The sequence below is a fragment of the Bos mutus genome, chromosome 15, assembly GCF_027580195.1.
Source record: "Bos mutus isolate GX-2022 chromosome 15, NWIPB_WYAK_1.1, whole genome shotgun sequence".
NCBI lineage: Eukaryota > Metazoa > Chordata > Mammalia > Artiodactyla > Bovidae > Bos > Bos mutus.
This window is the reverse complement of record NC_091631.1, coordinates 55,390,884-55,412,978: the sequence shown is the minus strand read 5'-3', so window position 1 is coordinate 55,412,978 and position 22,095 is coordinate 55,390,884. Positions and strand designations below refer to the sequence as shown.

Sequence of the window (22,095 nt, the reverse complement as noted above, 5' to 3'; positions counted from 1 at the left end):
CTTGCCTGGAAAATCCCATGGATGGAGGAGCCTGGTAGGCTGCAGTCCATGGGGTCGCTGGGAGTCAGACACGACTGAGCGACTTCACTTTCACTTTTCACTTTCATGCATTGGAGAAGGAAATGGCAACCCACTCCAGTGTTCTTGCCTGGAGAATCCCAGGGACAGGGAGGCCTGGTGGGCTGCCATCTATGGGATCGCACAGAGTCAGACATGATTGAAGCGACTTAGCAGCAGCAGCAGCAGCCCCACCCAGCCTGGATTGAGGACAGTGGTAGTCTTGGCCCCATGCACAAACATCATCTATCTTTGATGTGGTTGGATAATTCACTGGATAATTAATTTAATGTATCTTGTTCTAGGGAAGAAAATGGACCTGTTATTTGCTTTCATGCCATAACTCCCCAGCTCCATTGTTTTACTGAAATTGATATTATACTTAATATTACAGAAGTACAAATGTTAGTTAAATGACTCTATACCTTTGAACCAAAATCAGCAGAAGCGTTTCACATTTTATTTTACATATTTTCATCTTGGATTTTCTATATCTCTATTCTCTTTGAATGATGCAACTTTTAATGATGGATTATGAAAGTGAAAAAGTTGCTCATTCGTGTCCAACTCTTTGGGACCCCCGTGGACTATACAGTTCATGAATTCTCCAGGCCAGAATACTGGAGTGGGTAGCCTTTCCCTTCTCCAGGGGATCTTCCCCATCCAGGGATCAAACCCAGGTCTCCTGCATTGCAGGTGACTTCTTTACCAGCACAAGGGAAGCCCAAGAATACTGGAGTGTGTACCGTGTCCCGTCTCCAGGGAATCTACCTGACCCAGGAATCGACCTGGGGTCTCCTGCATTGCAGGCAGATTCTTTACCAACTGAGCTATCAGGGAAGCCCATGGGAAGAAATGGATTTATCTGCAGTCTATATCAGCCTCCTTACTTATACATTCCCTGGAAATGTTTTCAAAGATGGTTTCCTTTTTCTCTATTCATACATTTTTTAAATGGCAGCTCTATTGATGTACAACCCAACTACGAAATTTATGTATTTAAAGTATACAATTCAGTGGTTTTAGTATATTCACAGAGCTGTGCAACCATCACCACTATCTAACTTCAGAGCATTTCATCACTTCAAAAAGAGCCTTCATACCGTTAGCAGTCACATCCTGCATCCCATCCCCACCAGCCCTAGGCAAACACTAATCTAATTTTTACCTCTATAGATCTACCCATTCTAGACATTTCATATAAATGGTATCTTACAATAAATGGCCTCTTGTGACCGAATTCTTTCATTTAGCATAATGTCTTCAAGGTTCATCTATATCGTAGCATATATCATATTTCATTACTTTTTAGTGCTGGAAAATATTCTATTGAATGGATACATACTAATTTTGTTTATCCATTCATCAGTTGATGGGCATTGGCTTATTTTTACTTTTTAACTGCTGTGAACATTCCTGTACAGGTTTGCTTTTTTTTTTTTTTTCTGTACAGGTATTTTTGAATGTGTGGACTTGCTTTCAAGTCTCTTGATTATTCACTTAGGAGTGGAATTGCTAGGTCATATGGTAACTCTATATTTAACATTTTAAGGAACTACCATATTATTTTGCAAAGTGGCTGCACAACTTTAAAATCCCACTAACAATGTATGAGGGCTCCAATTTTCAACATTCTTCCTAACACTTGTTATTTTAATTTTATTCCTCCTAATGGGGTAGAGTGGTATCTCATTGTGGTTTTGAATTGCATTTCCCTAATAACTAATGATGTTGAGCATCTTTTCAAGTGCTAATTGGCCACATTTGTATATCTCTTTTGGAGAAATATCTATTCAAGTCCTTTGCTCATTTTTTTTTTCAAATTTGTATTGGAGTATAGTTGATTTACAATATTATATTCTTTTCAGGTATACAGCAAAACGGTTCAGCTATACATATACATACCTATTCTTTTTCAGATGCTTTTCCCATTTAGGTCATTACAGAACATTGAGTAGTCATTTGAAAAATTTTTTTGGCCGCACAGCATGTGGGATCTTCGTTCCCTGTTCATTCAAACCCATACCTCCTGCTTTGGAAGTTCAGAGTCTTAATCACTAGACTGCTAGAGAAGTCCCTAAATTATTATTTTTGTTGTGGTAAAATACACATAATATAAAATTTACCATCTTAATCATTTTTTAAGTGTACAGTTCAATGGCACTAAGTACATGCTCATTGTTTTGCAATCATCACCACCGTCCATCTCCAGAACTCTTCATCTTCTGAAACTGAAACTTTATACCCATTAAACACTAACTCCCCGTTTCCCAGCCCCTGGGAAACACTCCATCATTCTACTTTCTGTCTCTCTGAATTTGACTGGTTTAAGTACCTAGTGTATAGTGGAATCACCTTGTCCTTCTGTGACTGGCTTACTTCGTGACTCAGCATAAAGTCTTCAAGTTTCATCCATATTGTAGCATGTGTCAGAATTTCCTTTCTTTTAAAGACTGAGTAAATATTACATTGTATGTATGCACTACTTTTTGTTCATTTATTCCTCCATTGATGGACACTTGTGTTGCTTCCACCCCTTGGCAACTGTGAATAATGCTGCCGTGAACACGGATGTGCAAATATCTGACCTAGTTCTTGTTTTCAGTTCTTTTGGGTAAACGCCAAGGAGTGGAATTGCTGGACCACGTAGTAGTCCTATTTTTAAGTTTTTACGAACAGCACACTGTTGTCCACAGCAGCTGCACCATTTTACATTCCCAACAACAGTGCACAAGAATTCCAATTATCCTCACCAACACTTATTTTCTGCTTAAAAAACAAAGTAGCCATCCTAATGAGAGTGAAATGGTATTTCATTGTGGGTTTCAATTTGTATTTCCCTAGTGATTAGAGATTATATAAGCCAGCTCTGACTCTGACTGCCATAACAAATATCATAGACATGGTGACTGAGACAACAGAAATTTATTTCTCACAGTTTGGGAATCTGGGAAGTTCAAGATCAAAGTTCTGGCCAGTTTGGTTCCTAGTAAAAGTTGTCTTTCCGGCTTGCAGTTGGCTGCCTTCTCACTGTGTCTTCATATGGAGGAAAAAGAGATCATTCTCTCTTCCTCTTTCTCTAAGGCCACCAAGCCTCTTGCATGAGGGCCCACCCTTGTGACCTCATTTTACCTTAGTTATCTCCTGAGAGTCCTGTCTCCAAATACAGCCACATATGAATTTTGGAAGAACACAGTTTGGTCCATAGCCGTGATGCTGAGCATATTTTCCTGTGTTTATTGGCATTTGAATATCTACTTTGGACAAATGTCTGTTCAAGTCTTTTGTCCATTCTTAAATAAGGATTTTGGTTTTGAGTTGTAGAAGTTCTTTAATATTTGGGATAATAACCCTTTATCAGCTATATGATTCACAAATATTTTCTCACATTCCATGAGTTTCCTTCTCACTATATTATGTTCTTTGATGCTTGTTTTAAATTTTGGTTACTTATCTTTATTGTTGACTTGTAAGAGTTCTTTATATATTCTAGATACAAACCTCTTACTAGCTGTGTGATTTGCAAGTATTTTCTCCCACACTGTGGGTTGTCATCGACTTCCCGTCATTTGACTTTAAAGCACAAAAGTTCTAAATTTTGATGAAGTCCCATTTACTTCTTCTTCTGTTGCTTGTGCTTATGGTGTCTTATCTAAGAAATTATTGCCTAATTCAAAGTCATGAATATTTACTCCTATGTTTTGTTCTAAGAGTTTTGTAGTTTTAGCTCTTACATTTAGGTTTATGATCCATTTTGAGTTAATGTTTGAATGTGGTATGAAATATTCCTTTTAATCCCTAAGAACATAGTAACTATAGCATGTTTTTGTTTTTTTACTAGATTCAATATGAAAAAAATTTAATGAAGAGGATTTTTTTTTGTTTGGGGGGGTGGTCTTTGCTTTTTTAATCACTGATTCATTGCAGAATGGGGAATCACATCTATTTATATCATCAAAAATATACCTCACTTGGATTAAGCTCATTCAATCTGTTATATAAGCAGAGAAATCCAAACATAAGGTAACAACAGGAAAGGCTGCCAATGGCAATTGAAATATTAATAATACTCATTCGAAGATTAGGAATAACATCTTAATTACAGATAAGAGCTTGGTCTCATCTTTTTAGTCCAGAATTGGCTATGACTATATATCATGTTTTAGTCTGATTAATGCAGAGTAACTATTAAAGTAGGAAAGAGATTAGCAAATCATTTAACATGTCAAGTGTGGTTAAAGCATCATTTTGTCATAGATAATACAGTAAAGCTTATAGCAACAGGTGTATGTAATAAATAACTGGGAATACTCAGATCTTAAAGAGTCAAGGTGATGTTTTTAAAATCAGCATTATTTACCTGGATGCAATTTTCTTCCTCTGAATTGTCATACTGTTGAATTGGGCTTTGATTTACTGACTCTCTAAGATTTGCTGTGTATTTAATTTTTGCTTTGCAGGATACACAGAATCAAAAATTAAAGACAAGCATATGGTATCGTGAGGTAAATGATTATTTTTTTTTCCTTCTATGCATGCTGGACTCCTGAAATTGATCTGCTGAAAAATGTAATTATTTGAAAGAATAGATATTATCCTTTTTTTTCTTTTTTTGGCTGCACCATGTGGCATGTGGGGTCTTATTTCCCTGACCAGGGATCAAACTCATGCCCCCTGCAGTGAAAGCTCTAAGTCTTAACCACTGGATTGCCAGCGAAGTCCCAGGAATAAATATTATCTTTCCTTTTAAATTTCCTTACATCTGCAGCAGACCTGATTTATTAGAATCCAAGTAAGATATATGGCTGTTGTTTCTGATTAGGGCAAACATCTTTAGGAGTTGGATGAGAAGTCCTCTCCCCTAACAGATAGTAGCAACAGGCTGATCAATTGAGTTACTCATCTAAATTCCTCTTCAGTTCTTTGATGGGGCTGACATTACCTCTTTGTGACATTTTCTTTTTGGCTACAGGTTTGGGATGATGAGTTTTTATCCTGGAACTCCAGCATGTTTGATGAGATTAGAGAGATCTCTCTACCTCTAAGTGCCATCTGGGCCCCTGATATCATCATAAATGAGTAGTAAGTGTGTTCGGGTGTGTTTCTGTGGGGTGTAGACTGCTTAGAATACTCAAGCCAGTTGCTGCTTCCTTTCAGACATTGTTATTATTTTTTGTCTCTCAACTTGAAGAGGAGCTGTATTGTTGGGAGCATTCAGGTTAGCAGTATCAAAACCGTGAGTTGACATCATTTAAAATACAGTGTGTACATGCATGCTAAGTCCCTTCAGTCGTGTCCAACTCTTTGCAATCCCATGGACTGTAGCCCATCAGGCTCCTCTGTCCATGGAATTCTCCATGCAAGAGTACTGGAGTGGGTTGCCATGCCCTCCTCCAGGGGATCTTCCCAACCCGGAGATTGAACCTGAATCTCTTCCATTTCCTGCATTGGCAAGCAGGTTCTTTACCAATAGCGCCACCTGGGAAGCCCTTTAAGATAAAGATTTGATTGCTAATGCTTGATGTTACCCATGGATTATGTCTATGTTTTAACAGTAGCAAGTGAGTTGACCCATGAGGCTGTCATCGCTGAACCCACATTTGCCAGGTGACTGTCTCATGGACAATGTGATTCAGTCTTTGCACTTCTGGGCTAGTCTGGGATGATATATGGTCACTACCGGAAACCAGATGATATATGGTCCATACTGGAGAAATGGTATGGACCTAACAGAAGCAGATGATATTAAAAAGAGGTGGCAAGAATACACAGAAGAACTGTACAAAAAACATCTTGACAACCAAGATAATCACGATGGTATGATCACTCACCTAGAGCTAGACATCCTGAAATGTGAAGTCAAGTGGGCCTTAGAAAGCATCACTACGAACAAAGCTAGTGGAGGTGATGAAATTCCAGTTGAGCTATTTCAAATCCTGAAAGATGATGCTGTGAAAGTGCTGCACTCAATATGCCAGCAAATTTGGAAAACTCAGCAGTGGCCACAGAACTGGAAAAGGTCAATTTTCATTCCAATCCCAAAGAAAGGCAATGCCAAAGAATGCTCAAACTACCGCACAATTGCACTCATCTCACACACTAGTAAAGCAATTCTCAAAATTCTCTAAGCCAGGCTTCAGCAATATGTGAACCATGAACTTCCAGATGTTCAAGCTGGTTTTAGAAAAGGCAGAGGAACCAGAGATCAAATTGGCAACATCCGCTGGATCATGGAAAAAGCAAGAGAGTTCCAGAAAAACATCTATTTCTGCTTTATTGACTATGCCAAAGCCTTTGGCTGTGTGGATCACAATAAACTGTGGGAAATTCTGAAAGAGATGGGAATACCAGACCACCTGATCTGCCTCTTGAGAAACCTATATGCAGATCAGGAAACAACAGTTAGAACTGGACATGGAACAACAGACTGGTTCCAAATAGGAAAAGGAGTACGTCAAGGCTGTATACTGTCACCCTGCTTATTTTACTTATATGCAGAGTACATCATGAGGAAGGCTGGGCTGGAAGAAGCATAAGCTGGAATCAAGATTGCCGGGAGAAATATCAATAACCTCAGATATGCAGATGACACCACCCTTGTGGCAGAAAGTGAAGAGGAACTCAAAAGCCTCTTGATGAAAGTGAAAGAGGAGAGTGAAAAGGTTGGCTTAAAGCTCAACATTCAGAAAACGAAGCTCATGGCATCTGGTCCCATCACTTCATGGGAAATAGATGGGGAAACAGTGGAAACAGTGGGAGACTTTATTTTGGGGGGCTCCAAAATCACTGCAGAAGGTGATTGTAGCCATGAAATTAAAAGACGCTTACTCCTTGGAAGGAAAGTTATTGACCAACCTAGATAGCATATTGAAAAGCAGAGACATTGCTTTGCCAACAAAGGTCCATCTAGTCAAGGCTATGGTTTATCCAATGGTCATGTACGGATGTGAGAGTTGGACTGTGAAGAAAGCTGAGCGCCGAAGAATTGATGCTTTTGAACTGTGGTGTTGGAGAAGACTCTTGAGAGTCCCTTGGACTGCAAGGAGATCCAGCCAGTCCATTCTAAAGGAGATCAGCCCTTGGTGTTCTTTGGAAGGAATGATGATAAGCTGAAACTCTAGTACTTTGGCCACCTCATGTGAAGAGTTGACTCATTGGAAAAGACTCTGATGCTGGGAGGGATTGGGGGCAGGAGGAGAAGGGGACGACAGAGGATGAGATGGCTGGATGTCATCACTCAATGGGCGTGAGTTTGAGTGATCTCCGGGAGTTGGTGATGGACAGGGAGGCCTGGCATGCTGCGATTCACTGGGTCGCAAAGAGTCAGACACGATTGAGCGACTGCACTGAACTGAACCATCTCATGATCAGTTCTGTTTATGTATTAGAATGATGAAAGCTCACTCTGTAACCACAAGATCTCTTGTGTTTCTCACAGTGTGGACATTGAAAGATCACCTGACCTTCCCTATGTCTATGTGAACTCATCTGGGACCATTAAACACTCCAAGCCCATCCAGGTGGTCTCTGCATGCAATTTGGAGACATATGCTTTTCCATTTGATGTCCAGAATTGCAGCCTAACCTTCAGTAGCATTCTGCACACAGGTAAGTCATGAGAGGTGTAGTCTGCTAGTGGGCAAATACACTTGTGCTGGGTGGGCACGCAAAGGTGAAATTATGTTATGTGGTCCCTCAATTGATTTTATTTTTGCACATCACTGATTTTTTATAAATCTAAAATCTTCTTGCAGTTATTTGGCTCCTGGTGCAATTCAGACTAACCACAATATTGTGCCCAGAGATAGGGCCCTTTGCTGCTGTTGATTTGAAAACACAATATTAGGCCTCCGTTGCCATTGAGAACATTATAGAATTCTCGTTCTATAGAATGGAGTGCAAACCCTAAGTTCATAGCTGCTTTTTTTTTTCATGACCAGAAAGTTTTTGTTCCTCATCATTACCCCTAATTCAAAATGGTATATTGAACCCCATCTCAGTAAGACTGTCCATATGGGAGCAAGAATTAAAAGGAAGGGTTTTAATTGGGAATTAGAAAAGTGGGCTGTCTTTGGTGCCTGTTTCTATGGGAAATCAACTGTTTCTGTTATTTTCAGTGGAAGATGTAGACCTGGCCTTCCTGAGAAGCACAGAAGACATTACACATGACCAAAAGGCATTTTTGAATGACAGTGAGTGGGAACTTCTTTCTGTGTCCTCAACCTACAGCATCCTGCAGAACAGCGCTGGAGATTTTGCACAGATTCAGTTCAATGTAGGTTCCACCCCTCTTCCTGTCCCTATTGCCTGCTTCTCTGCAGTCTTTCACCTTCCCTATCAGGCTGAGCAATCTCTGCTCTCCTGCATCTTCTCAATCGTATCCCCTAAGCACAGCTGATTCAGATGGCTCCAGACATCCGTTTGCATCTGAGACCAGAGGTTCAGCCGTAGATCCTGGACTCCTGCTGGAGTGGTTCCATACATGAACATAAAGAGAATGGTTTTCAGACACAGAGCCCCGAACCAGCCACTGCAGCAGGAGTCCTCACACCTTTCAGCACATATAACATTCTCACTTCTAATTGCTACTGAGAAGGAAAAAGAAAGAAGAAACCCACACACAGCAACCAAAATTAGGAGAAAAACGTCTCTTCAATATGAATGTCCTGTGTGACATTAAGTAAATTATTAATTATTCCAGATGCAAATGCATAAAATTACCATATTATTAACTTAAGTATCTTGAGGGATTAGCTAACCTGTCATCAGGAGGATCCTCAGAGACCACTGGTGGTTTCCAGATTTGAGAAGTACAACTGCTCAGCAAGGACCTGATAAAAACCCAGACTTCTCAGATACGCCACCAGGAGTGCTTTTGGGTGTATTGTTCCTGGGGAAGTGTGTCCACTGGGTGCCTGGAGCGGGCAGTGGGGAGCAGGACAGTGAAGCCTGCTGCTTTGCAGTCCAGAGGCACCGTTCCTCCTTCCCGCCTGACAAACCATCCTGACATGTGGTCTGCAGCAAGTTTCTGCAGCCAGTAGACTTGTCATTTGCGTTCAACCCTGCTTTTCTGCACAAAGTCAGCTAGTGATGGTGGTAGCTGGGGGTGGGAGGGTCCTTCAGACCAGGTAACCTGCCTGAGAGCTAGAGACTACAGACAGGTCAGGATTAAGCACAGCTGAATTCTCCTAGAAACAAACCTTTTGGACAAGAAGGGAAAATTTAGACTACACCAAGGTGCTATGGTTACAATGGATAATTACCTGCTAAGGAGGATGGTGGTGGTGAAATAAGTGATTATTGAGGGCACAGAAACCCTCCATTGGTTAAAAGGTGTGGTATGCAGTTTTCTAGTAAAGCACTTGTTAAAACAAGGCCTCTTAAATACAGCTGTGATTTGAACCTGACTGATGTATAATGCTGGGCACCACCTAATCCCAATTCACGCCTTCCTTGTGGTAGGGCTTGAGTCCTTGCCTCTTCTACTTGTTTTTTTAGCAAAGCTTACACTGTGGCTTGTTTGTCCACTTTTTTACCGAGGGAAAGGGAGGGGGGTGCGGAAAAGAAAGCTTTTTTAATTTCAATGAGTTTCTTGGCTCAGAGTAAACACCTCATTAATTTTAAAGATATCAGCCTGCAAACATTATTAATGCAGCCCGAATAATGGAGAGCATTAAAGGGAAATGTGAGGGAGTAGCACGTGCAAGGTGGAACACAGTCACCTACCAAGCACTCCGGAGAAGGCTGCACACACCATTACCTACACTGCACGGAGGAGAAAAACAAAGACGGGAGAAGGGGCAGGTAAGCCAGAGTGTGGGAGGGCGCGCACACACACTGGCTCCCCCTCTCTGCACAGCGCAGCCGCTGTTTGTAGCTACACGCCACCCTCTAACCTAAATATTGTCTTCTCAACGCTGGTCAAGTTTTTCTGTGTCCTAGCTCCATTTTAAATATGATGAGCACAGGCATAAAATATTGTTAAAGGGAGGAGAGGCTTCCCTGAATCACAGGGAACAGGTCCGCGTTTCTTTGCTGTCTTCCGTGCCATGCTTCTTCTCCATTCAGGGTTTACGCTGAGGGCAGCCGGAGAAGGCAGTGAACCGATTTCTTGCTCTGGGAGCTTTTCCCAGGGTTCGGTTGCCGTGGGGGCTACGGTGGGTTGTTTGCTGGGGTGGGGGGAGCGGGGTTGCCTTCCACCCTGGCCCTCGGGAGCAGAATCTTGAGAAGAGTCACAGATCGTGCTTGGTGAGGCAGGGAGCCGAACTCAGGAACATTTCTGCAACTCTGGAAGACAAAGTAGACTGAGTGACTCTCCAGGTCAGTTCTCGGCCCCCTTGACCTCTCTCAGCCTCCACGACTCCCCCGTTCCCACTACGAGCACAATGATGGCTCATGTTCTCTTACTCCGCGCCAGATATCCAACTCCGAATTGAGCAGTCAAGTCACCTTGGTGTCCTTCAACAACCTTCAGGCAATGATGTAAAATTCAGAGCCCAGTTTCCTGCCCACGTTGGACTCTCCAGGGTCCTGACAGCAAAAGGCCAGCTTCCTCTTAATCTAATCACCTGCTGTGTCCCCATCCTGGCTGCCCAGCACGGGGTTGGGGACAGATACGGCAGAAGGAGGAACAAAGATCTAAATACACGTTCCACCTGGGCCTGATGTACACGCTGCTGCTGACACTGAATCAAATGCTTCGGGTGCCCGTTGGTTCCTGCTAACGTGCAGTCTGTCTGTGGCTCCAGGACATGTATTGTTGATCAGAGAGCACCGCTGACACCTTGGAGTCAGGCTGCATTCCACAGGGAGCCCAGAGCAGAGGCACGTCTGTGAGCAGCCTGGTGCCCAAGCCAGCGGCCACGGGAGGGGAGGCTTCCTTCAATACACTGTTGGAGGCGCTGGTTCCCAGAAACAGGATGAGCATTCAATTTCTGTACAGCAGTGCTTTTTGAAAAAGTAATTTTATTTATTTATTTATGGCTGTGCTGGGTCTTCATTGCTGCGTGGCTGCTACTCTCTGGCTGGTGTGCGCTCGGGCTTCTCATTGCTGTGGCTTCTCTTGTGGAGCACGGCTTCTAGAGTGCTCAGGCTTCCGAAGTTGCAGCTCACCGGCTCTAGAGCACAGTTTCAATAGTTGTGGTGAATGGGCCGTTACTCTGTGGCACGTGGGGTCTTCCCAGACTAGGGATCAAACCTGTGTCTCCTGCATTGGCAGGCGGATTCTTTACCACTGAGCCACCAGGGAAGCCCATGTGTGGCAGTGTTTTGTTTCCTTTTTGTTTTCTAAAGAATGACGGTAGAAGTGTGAGGAGGTAGAAATGATACTTTAGAACTCTTATTGGGTGCAAGGGCTTCCCAAGTGGTGCTAGTGGTAAAGAAGCCGTCTGCCAATGCAGGAGACATAAGAGAGGCCAGTTTGGTCCCTGAGTCAGGAAGATCCCCTCGGGGAGGGCATGGCAACCCACTCCAGTATTCTTGGACATAGGACTCTGCAAGCTGCAGTTCATGGGGTTGCAAAGAGTTGGACACGACTGAAGTGACTTAGCATACACGCATTGGATGCAAACTGGCAGACAGTTGTGGGAGCTGTAGTGAGGCCTGACCCCAGATATCCTCTCTCGGAGTAAATGCTCATGCGAGCAGGAACTGGGAGACCTACAGGGGCCTCCTAGAAAAATGAAGAGGGGCATTTGTGAAAGGAATATGCCTCATGTATCCTATTTTTCAGATGTAATTTTCCTTTCTATATTAGATTCATTTTGTTGATATATCGATTGAATCCAGCTCATAAACTTGACAGAAGATCCTTCCAAGCTCTACAGGTCACTCCAGAGAGGAGAGAGAAAGAGAGAATTTGGACCCCTAGAAACCCTCCAGGGTGAATCATGGACTTTCTGCTAAACCAACTTGACTCACGGTCTAGATCCAAGAAGCTCTCACTCTTGCACAAGGATCTTACTTAAATGGCAGCAACTTTCCCGTTCTTTCTGAATTGGGAATGCTGGGAGGGGCTTGGGAGAGGAGGCAAATGGGCTTCTGTATGAAGCGTGAGTCTGGCCGTCAAAATTCCAAGTATGTCATAAAGACGGTCATGCAAAATTGAGTACTGGTGGGGTCTATCATCAAGGAGGCAGTTAGAGGCTAACCTTGGGGCCTATTCCATCTCCAAGGAGCTCTCCACACACACATTCTGAATTAGATTGATCTCTTTCATTAACATCAATAGGCTCCAAATACCTTTGTGTACTTATTATTACCTGGCTTTAATGGATAATGAAATTGTGGCATAATATTGCTAACACCTGAAGGGTGTCTAATGGAGAACACGGACTGAAACTAAAGTGCTTTTTCTTCCCTTTCTGTGGAATTTAAAGGCACCAGCTCCTTTAGTCCATTAGAAATGATGGGCTCTAGGTAGGGGCAGTTCTGCAGAGAGCAGTGTCTTGCCGAGCTGGTGATGTACCATCCCCCTGGCATACGGGGGTCACTGCCTCTGACATGAGCTGCAGAGAAGTGGCCCCCAGAAGACTGACTTCAAGAGGGGAGCCCCACTTTGGGCTCACTCCACTCTCTCACCCATTGGAACTAAAAGAACCATTATTAGCAGACTCTAATACAACTTGATGCACTTCTTTTGAGTTCTTATCCTGTGCCAAGCTCATTGCTAAGCACCGAGGACACCAGCATGGATAAAACAAGACTCTAGGTTCCTCTCACGGGCCTCAAAATCTGTCCAAGGAGGCACGATAACAGTGACCACAAAACCAAGCACTGAGTCTATATTAGACAGCATTTTAAAAGTTTCTGTATTTAATCCTTACATCTCTACGAGATGAGGACTCCACATATCCGCATTTTTACAGGTGGTTGAATTGGGGTGCAGAGAAGTTAAGCAACTTAACCAAGGTTAACAGGTGACCAGTGGAACCAGGACTTGACTGACACACAGCTAAAGAGAAGCAGTATGTTTCAGTCCATTTTGTGGCATTTTCCCACTGTGTGTTACTGGCCAGGTCGCCTGTATCAGTTTTTTTTTTTTAATTATTTATTTTATTTATTTGGCTGTACCGGGTCTTTGTTGCAGCAGGCAGGATCCTTTAGTTATTGCATGCCAGATCTAGTTTCCTGACCAGGGATCAAACCTGGGCCCCCTGCATTGGGAGCCTGGCCTCTTAACCCCTGGACCACCAGGGAAGTCCCCACCTGATTAGTTTCTTTGGGTTGCCGTAACAAAGTACCACTTTAAGACAATAGAACTGTCTTCTCTCATAGTTCTGGAGGTCAGAAGCCTGTAATCAAAGTGTACACAGGGTTGGTTCCTTCTGGGCACTCTGAGGGACAGTCTGCTTCTTGCTTCTCTCTTAACTTTTGGTGGTTTCTAGCAACCTTGTCTTCCCTGGGCTTGTAGGATGTATCACTCCAATGCCTGCCTCCATCTTCACATGCCTACAAAGGTATTATCCTTTGTATGTCTCATCTCTTCTTTTTACAGGGACACTTCATTTGCAATGATCTCATTTCCAAATAAGGTTGTATTCTGAGCTTCTGGAAGGACATGAATTTTGGGGAGCATTATTCAACCCAGTGGAGCTTCTGAGGAGGCTCAGTGGTAAAGAATCCACCTGCCAATGCAGGAGACACAGGTTCCATCCCTGGGTTGGGAAGATACCCTTGAGAAGGAAATGGCAACCCGTTCCAATATTCTTGCCTGGAAAATCCCATGGACAGAGGAGCCTGGTGGGCTACAGTCCAGGTCACAAAAGAGCTGGACAGAACTGGTGATAACAGCAACATTTAACCCAGTAGAGTCTGCCACCTTCTGACTCCCCCAAATTCATGTCTGTCCCACATGCAGAATATAGTCACCCTATCCCAACATCCCCAAACATCTTAACCCATTTCAGTACTGATTCTAAGACCAAAAAGTAGTGAAAGTGTTAGTCACTCAGTTATGCCTGACTCTTGGTGACCCCATGGAGTGCAGCCCGCTAGGCTCTTCTGTTTATGGGGTTTTCCAGGCACGAATACTGGAGTGGATAGCCATTCCCTCCTACTGGGGATCTTCCTGATCCAAGGATCAAGCCTGGGTCTCCTGCATTGCAGGCAGATTCTTTACAGTCTGAGCCACCAGGGAAGCCCTCTAAGATGAAAATATCATCTAAATATAAACTCAGAAAGTCCCAAATGTTATCATCAAATCAAGCATAGACTCTGGGTATGGTCCATTCCGGGGCAAACTTCTGTCTGCAGACCTGTGAAACATCTAACTGTCAGAATCTGGTTCCTGATCCCATAAGATGTGGGGTCAGTAGTAAGGGGCAAGAGCAGGGACCTGTCCTGTCAGCAGTTCTAACTCTAGCATTTAGGATTTAGGATTGTGCCTGACCTCTGTTCATGCTCAATTCATGTTTCTTGAACATGAGCATAAAGGGCTTTGAGGCTCAAATGAGATCATGGGAATAAGACATTTCTCAAAACTGTAGGATAAAATTAGAGTTTCTTTAGGCCGCACTGGGCTTGTAGAGAAAAGTAGACTAGTCCAGAGGTAGTATTGCCCCCAAATCATCCTAAAGAAAAAGGTGGGTCCTTTGTTCTTAAGAAAAGCAAAACTACAGGTACTGTTGGACCGAACTTAAGAACTGGCTCATCCTCGCTAAAAGGCAGAAGAATGGATGAAGTGGTTTTGGAAGGCCTAAGTTTATGATTTTATGTCAGCTTGTAACTTATACAATTTTTTGAGTTGGAGAACTTTCTGCTTTATGTCACAGCCCAAGCTAATTGTCTACCCCTGTTTCCTCTCTACTTTCAACTACTCTCGAAATCCAGTGAGGAATATCCTCACAACAAGACTGGCTACATAAATTTGTGGGGCCTCATGCAAAGTGGAAATGCAGGGTCCCTTGTTTAAAAATTATTGAGAACATCAAAATGACACCAAGCCAAGCATGGGGCCCTTCTAAGTGCAGGACTCCCTATGACTGCATGAAGCCAGCCTGCCTCCCAGCCTCTCAGTTCTTGCCATGCCTCTGCCCTGACACCTTGTGGAACCTGAGGTTCGGTGAAATTGCACTTTCTTGGGAACCAGGGACCCTAAGGAGCCACACTGCTTCTCTTTGGTTCTGACCCAGATTTCTATTCAGCATCCACATCTGGGTGGAGAGGAATCGTCTCAGCATGTGCTATTTACGTGGAAACTTTATTTAAAGAGTACAGCAGCTGATCTCAATTGTACCCAAGATGCTTGGCGAGGCAAAAGTAAACTGTTCTTTAAAAACGGGGGGAAAATCAAGGCTTGGAGAGGTTTGATACCATCCAGAGTCCCTGAAACCAGCACATAGAATGGAGGGGCTCAGGGCCTCTGCTGTTCCTTTGACTCTAAGTCTGGGCTCTCTCTGCTTAACCAACATGCCTGCTTGTGCTTTTCTTTGGGGTAGCATTCTTATTCTCTTCATCTCCTTTATGTAACATCCACCATGAAGTCTCAGGGGATCTTCTTGCTCCTACCCTCCAGAGACAGCAGACTTGGTCGCCCCTCCATCCCCACAGCCCAGGTGGGGCCCACAACACAAGACTTTGTGTGGACTCTGGCCCTGAACTCCCTTCTCCCCAACCCACCTACCGCGGCCACGCCTGTCACAGCACAACAAAGCAAGGAGAGAGATGCAGGGTTTTGACAGTTCATGGTTTTTCTTGTTGACTGCACTTTGGTAAAAATGTATTTTAACCAAATGATGGCAAAACAGTGAGTGTCAGTCTGGTTTAGATGTTTGCAGGCAATTAAGTTTAATGTGGAAGACCACAGTCAGACTACAATTGGCCAAATGGCCTTGGTCTACTGAGCTCCACTGAGTCAGGATATGCTTCCAGACCCAAAGGCTGAGGAGCCCTGACTCCCACCAGCAAGGTGACATCTCATCTCACCCAGCCAGGCTCCTCCCCTACCACCTTCTGCTCCGTCTTCCGTCTATGCAATTCTTTTCCAAACAGGGAGGCCAAGGTGAGAGAGAAGACCCTGAACTCAGCTCAGAGGTCTGATCAAACTGAGAGGAGGCTGTCTGGGAAACAGCGGAGCTTGGAACCAGAAGGTGCATGGGCACATCCCACTTACTCAGCTTACTTACGGGGCTGAACTTTATTCTCAAAAATCTACAGAGTGGGATGCCATACTACCTGCCAACAAACTCACACTGAGTATTAAATAAATCACATCCCATGTGAAAAAGAGTCTAGCACACTTTCTGACATGCAGAAATCATTCAGTTGTTTGGTGAACCAGAGAAGTGGGAGGTTTCAGACATTGGTTTGTTTGTTTGTTTTTTCCTTCAAATCTAGCAGCACCAGGCCCAGAACATTCATTTGTTTAGTGAACATTTACTGAATGTATGTGTGTTTTCAGTTCCGAGTCATGTCCAGCTCTTTGTGACCCCATGGACTATAGCCTGCCAGGCTCCTCTGTCCATTGGGTTCTCCAGCCAAGAATACTGGACTGGGTTGCCATTTCCTTTAGGGGATCTTCCCAAATCCAGGATCAAACCCATGTTTCCTGCATTGGCAGGTGATTCTTTACCGCTGAGCTACTAATCAGTTCAGTACAGTCGCTCAGTCGTGTCTGACTCTTTGCGACCCCATGGGCTGCAGCACGCCAGGCTTCCCTGTCCATCACCAACTCCCAGGGCTTGCTCAAACTCATGTCCATAGAGTTGATGATGCCATCCAACCATCCCATCCTCTGCCATAAAATAGGCATTATTTTTGACCCCATGAGGGATTAAAAATTACTATTCCCACCCTCAAAGGGCCCATAGTCTGATGGGGGAAGCAGCCCTGTCATATCCTGTTTCTCTCCAGGAAAGATGAGAATAGATTTTGTGTTCATTATAGGCACGTCCTATGACCATCCTGGAGAAGGAAATGGCAACCCACTCCAGTATCCTTGTTTGGAAAATCTCATGGACAGTGGAGCCTGGTGGGCTGCAGTCCATGGGGTCGCAAAGAGTCGGCCACGACTGAGCGACGAACACTAACACTATGACCATCTCAGAGAAGCTGGGTGTAACAAAATGGCAGCAGCTCTCACTGTAATTTTATGAGACTTAAATTCCCAGCTATAAGACTTCTCTCACGGCCCAGTGGTGAAGAATCCACCTGCCAATGCAGGGGACGCAGCTTTGTTTCCTTGCCTAGGAAGATCCACACGCCACAGGGCAGCTGAGCCCCTGCACCACAACCACTGAGCCTGCGCTCTAGAGCCCGCACGCTGCAACTAACGGAGCTCACGCACCCTAGAACCTGTGCTCTGCAACGAGAAGCCACCGCAGTGAGAAGCCCGCACACTGCGACTGGAGAGGAGCCCACACTCGCCGCAACTACAGAAAGCCTGTGGGCAGCAGCAAAAACCCAGCACAGCCAAAAAATAAATTAATTAATTAAAAAAAAAAAAAAACAATTCCCGGCTACCGGACCAGCTCTCTGCCCAGCCATGCTGTGGGCTCTGGTGGATTTCTGCAGTTGCCCCACTTCACAGCTACTTTTGCTCTTGGAGGCTGGACTGTGGCCTGTAGAGATGGGAGCCCTGGTCCAGTTTGGGAGTAGCGGGCAGGGGGAGCAGTGGCCGGAGGTTGGAGGGAGGGAGAGACCGAGTGAGGTGTTTATCTTTCCATTTCTCCCCACTCCAAGGAGCCTCCACCCACGGTCCGGGCTCCTAAGAGGACGCCACACGTCCCCCAGCCTTCTGTCCCCTCAGGTTCAACCACATTGCCGGCCCTGGGCCCCTTCAGGCCTACAGATAGGAACAGCTCAGCCAGTGCCCCAGTCCCTGGGGGATTGCCCTCCTCCTGTGATCGCCTTATGTCCCGACCACCTCTTGTCAAGCCCGCCTCGGCTTTCCTAGTTTCATTGTGCTATTTGCTCCTAGCCAGTCTCTGACACACACACACAGGTACTAAAGTGTGTGCATTCCAAGAAAGAAGAGACTAAACCAAAACCAGTGTAATATTTTGCAAACTAAGTGGTTTAAGAAGAAAGATTTTGGGTGTGAGACCTGATTTTAAAACAGTTTCTCACTCTCCAGCTATGTGAATTTGGACAAGCCATTTAGTCTCTAGGATCCTCTGTCTCCTGGTTAAAATGGAGGTTATAATACTCAGCCCCCAGCGTTGCTGTGAGGACTGCTGCTGCTGCTGCTGCTAAGTCACTTCAGTCGTGTCCGACTCTGTGCGACCCCATAGACGGCAGCCCACCAGGCTCCCCCGTCCCTGGGATTCTCCAGGCAAGAACACTGGAGTGGGTTGCCATTTCCTTCTCCTGTGCATGAAAGTGAAAAGTGAAAGTAAAGTCGCTCAGTCGTGTCTGACTCCCAGCGACCCCATGGACTGCAGCCTACCAGGCTCCTCCATCCATGGGATTTGCCAGGCAAGAGTACTGGAGTGGGGTGCCATTGCCTTCTCCGACTGTGAGGACTAAAGAAGACAAATCATATGAAACGCTTAGTCCAATGCCTGGCACACAGCAGGTGCTAAATAAATGGTGGCTTCTTCTTCTTATAATTATGAATAATATTATTAATATTTTTATACGGAAAAGCTTAAAGGATTCCCCTCCTATTTTCTAAACCACAAAATAACCTCCTATTTCTAAGCGACATAGAGGGACTTCCCTGATGGGCCAGTGGTCAAGAATCTGCCTTGTAATGCAGGGGACACAGGTTCAGTCCCTGGCGGAGGAACTAAGATCCCACATGCCTTGGAGCAACTAAGCCCATGCACCTCAACTACTGAACCCGTGCTCTCTGGAACCAGTGGGCTGCAAATACTGACCTGCACACCACAACTAGAGACTTCGTGTGCTACAGTGAAAGATCATGCATGATGTAACGAAGATCACATGTGCTGCAGCTAAGACCTGACATGGCTAAATAAATACATTTTTAAAAAATAAAAATAAATTATGTAGACTTTTCATATTATGTAAAAATGCTGGGACGGCAGTGTTGTTGGCTAGTCCATTGGCTTGGACCCTCTTGTCAACAGACTGTGTGTCCCTGCCCAGGTCGTGATTCAAGGCACCCTCTGGTCTACGTGGTGAGCCTGCTGATCCCCAGCATCTTCCTGATGCTCGTGGACCTGGGCAGCTTCTACCTCCCGCCCACCTGCCAAGCCAGGATTCTGTTCAAGACCAGCGTGCTGGTGGGCTACACCGTCTTCAGGGTCAACATGTCTGATGAGGTGCCAAGGAGTGCAGGGAGCACCCCTCTGATTGGTGAGCAGCCCCGGGGTCACCAGGCCTTTTAAAAAATTATTCATTTATTTTTCACTGTGCTGGACGTTCATTGCTGTGCATGGGCTTTCCTTAGTTGAGGGGAGCAGAGGCTACTCTCTAGCTGCAGAGCGCAGGCTCTAGGCTGGTGGGTTCAGTAGCTGCAGCGCTGGGCTTAATTGCCCCAGGGCATGTAGGATCATCCCAGACCAAGGATGGAACCCATGTCACCTGCGTTGGCAGGTGGATTCTTAACAACTGGACCATCAGGGAAGTCCAGGTGCCCATCTGGCATTACTTCTGTCCAAGATCTGATGTTGCCTTTCAGACAGGGAAGCAAGGGGCCCAGAGACTCCTGCTAACCCCACCTCCTCCGTCTCCTTCCCTCAGGGGTCTTCTTCACGGTCTGCATGGCCTTCTTGGTTCTTAGCTTATCCAAGTCCATCCTGCTGGTCAAATTCCTCTATGATGAGCGGTGCAGCCAGCAGGAGCAGACCCTCCTGTGTCTTCGAGGGGACATGGATACCAACCAGTGTCAAATGGATCCCGGGGCCCAGCTTGCTGGGGTAACAGGTTTGTGAGAAGCCTTGAGGTCCCTGTTTGTCTCGCTTGATCACTCAGCCCCAGTGCCCACAGGTGGAGCCTAGGCCACGCATCACTGTGTGAAAAAATGGAAACATCTGCTTCTTAGCCTCTGCCCTGCATTTTACATCAACTCTCTGGAGACAAGACAGTCTTCTGCTGGCTCTTTGGAAAGCCTAGAGATCAGCCCCTCATCCCCTTAGCTAGTTTTACTTACCAGTTTGGAGCCACCGACCTCAGAGTAGCAAAATGCCTGCACACGCACGCACACACATGCACAAATAGTTTGCATACATTTGGGTTCTAGTTGCCAAATGTGCAAAATATACAGGTCATCCCAGTGCCCCCTTGCTCAGCACTTACACTAAAATTGGAGTGATACAAAGGTGAGTATGGGCCCTGGGCAAGGATGACATGCAACGTCATGAAGTGGTACATATTTTTACTGTGTTTTTTTAATTATTTATTTTTAAGGAGAATAATTGCTTTACAATGTTGTGTTGGTTTCTGCTGTACAACAATGTGAATCAGCCATAAGTATACTTATGTCCCCTCCCTCTTGAACCTCCCTTCCACCTCCCACCCCATCCCACCCCTCTAGGTTGTCACAGAGCACCAGGTTGAGCTCCCTGTTATACAGCAACTTCCCATTAACTTTACTGTATTCTTGAAAGTCAACAAGACACTATATTCCAGAAGTTCTCATCACAAGAACAAAAATCTGTAACTGTGTGAGGTGATGGGTGTTACCTGCTGCTGCTAAGTCGCTTCAGTCATGTCCAACTCTGTGTGACCCCATAGACAGAAGCCCACCAGGCTCCCCCATCCCTGGGATTCTCAAGGCAAGAACACTGGACTGGGTTGCCATTTCCTTCTCCAATGCATGAAAAGGAAAAGTGAAAGTGAAGTCGCTCAGTTGTGTCCGACTCTTAGTGACCCCATGGACTGCAGCCCACCATGCTCCTCCATCCATGGGATTTTCCAGGCAAGAGCGCTGGAGTGGGGTGCCATTGCCTTCTCCGGGTGTTACCTAGGCTTATGATTATCATCTCACAGTATATACAAATATTGAATCATTATGTTGTATGCTTGAAACTAATATAATGATACATATCAATTATACCTCAATTTAAAGAACCATCCCTGCCCTAAAGCTTTAAGTCAATGAGGGCTGTGCTACCTCAGAAAAATCTCCCAGAAGGATGTAACCTGGACTCATCACCCTGCTTGCTGTGTTCTCTGGGGTTCCTTCAGCACAGCCTTGCCTCCCCTCAGTGGATAGGGAGAGAATCCCCAATCTTCCAGCCCATTGGCCACTTTTGCCCACAACCTTCCTTGAAGGATAAAGCCATTGGCTTCAATGGGTAGGCAGGGGGAGCCATGATGTCCCCTGGCTCACCTACAGTGTCTTCCTCTTGTGCAGAGTCCCCCGTCTGTCAAGAGGACCAGGCCCCATCAGGGACCCTGAAGGAAGTCTGGTCCCAGCTTCGATCCATCAGCAGCTACTTCCAAACCCAGGACCAGGTGGACCGACAGGAGCTTGGGTGGCTGGCCCTCCTGGAACGCTTTGACCGCCTGCTCTTCCAAAGCTACCTCATTGTGCTGGGGCTCTATGCCGTCACCCTATGCTCCCTCTGGGTGTCGTGGAGTGGCTAGGAAGACCCAGGGTTGCTAGTGTCCATCCATGGGCTCTCCTGGCACTTGGGGAAGGCTGAACATTTTTTAAGGAGATATTGGAAGGAGAGGAATGGTGAGTTAAAAAGCTCTCCAGCCCGTTTCTTCTTTTCACTTACCCCAGAACACACATCATCTAATGTGCTATTGAATGACCCAGGAATAATATGCTCATGATGAAAATGCATAAACAGTGTGAGGTATCCGGGGAAAAGTAAGCCTGCCTTCTTTCCCAGTTCACTCCCCAGAAGGGACCACCATTAGCAGCCTCTTTCAGAACGTTTCTAAGCACATACAAACATATGTGTATGTTTAAACTGGTTTTTAAAAGGTGTTAAGAATGCACTCCTTCTCCCAGCCCTGTCGTGGTTACTTATTCAGTTAGTCATTCAGCGAAACTTGTATTGAGTGGCCGTGAAGCCCCAGGCATTATGTTAGGCATACCAGAGAATACAGAATAAGTCAATCTCAGGTTATTCTTCACTTGACTTGCTTCCTGAAGAACCTTGTTCCAACCAGAACACA

The 22,095-nt window shown here is 45.1% G+C and overlaps 1 protein-coding gene and 1 non-coding gene across 2 annotated transcripts in view; both read left to right on the top strand.

Annotated features, from left to right (window-relative positions):
* The window catches only part of HTR3B (5-hydroxytryptamine receptor 3B), a 41,384-nt gene extending 19,832 nt beyond the window's left edge, over positions 1-21,552 (top strand). Inside the window, exons 3-9 of the mRNA XM_070383110.1 lie at positions 4,518-4,562; positions 5,030-5,139; positions 7,496-7,665; positions 8,175-8,332; positions 19,089-19,317; positions 19,705-19,887; positions 21,320-21,552. Coding sequence (XP_070239211.1) covers positions 4,518-4,562; positions 5,030-5,139; positions 7,496-7,665; positions 8,175-8,332; positions 19,089-19,317; positions 19,705-19,887; positions 21,320-21,552 — 1,128 coding nt within the window. The remainder of the gene's footprint in view (positions 1-4,517; positions 4,563-5,029; positions 5,140-7,495; positions 7,666-8,174; positions 8,333-19,088; positions 19,318-19,704; positions 19,888-21,319) is intronic.
* LOC138991057 (U6 spliceosomal RNA) lies at positions 20,237-20,340 on the top strand. Its single transcript, XR_011467105.1, has one exon. It is a non-coding gene; the product is annotated as a U6 spliceosomal RNA (small nuclear RNA).
* Positions 21,553-22,095: the final 543 nt, after the last annotated feature.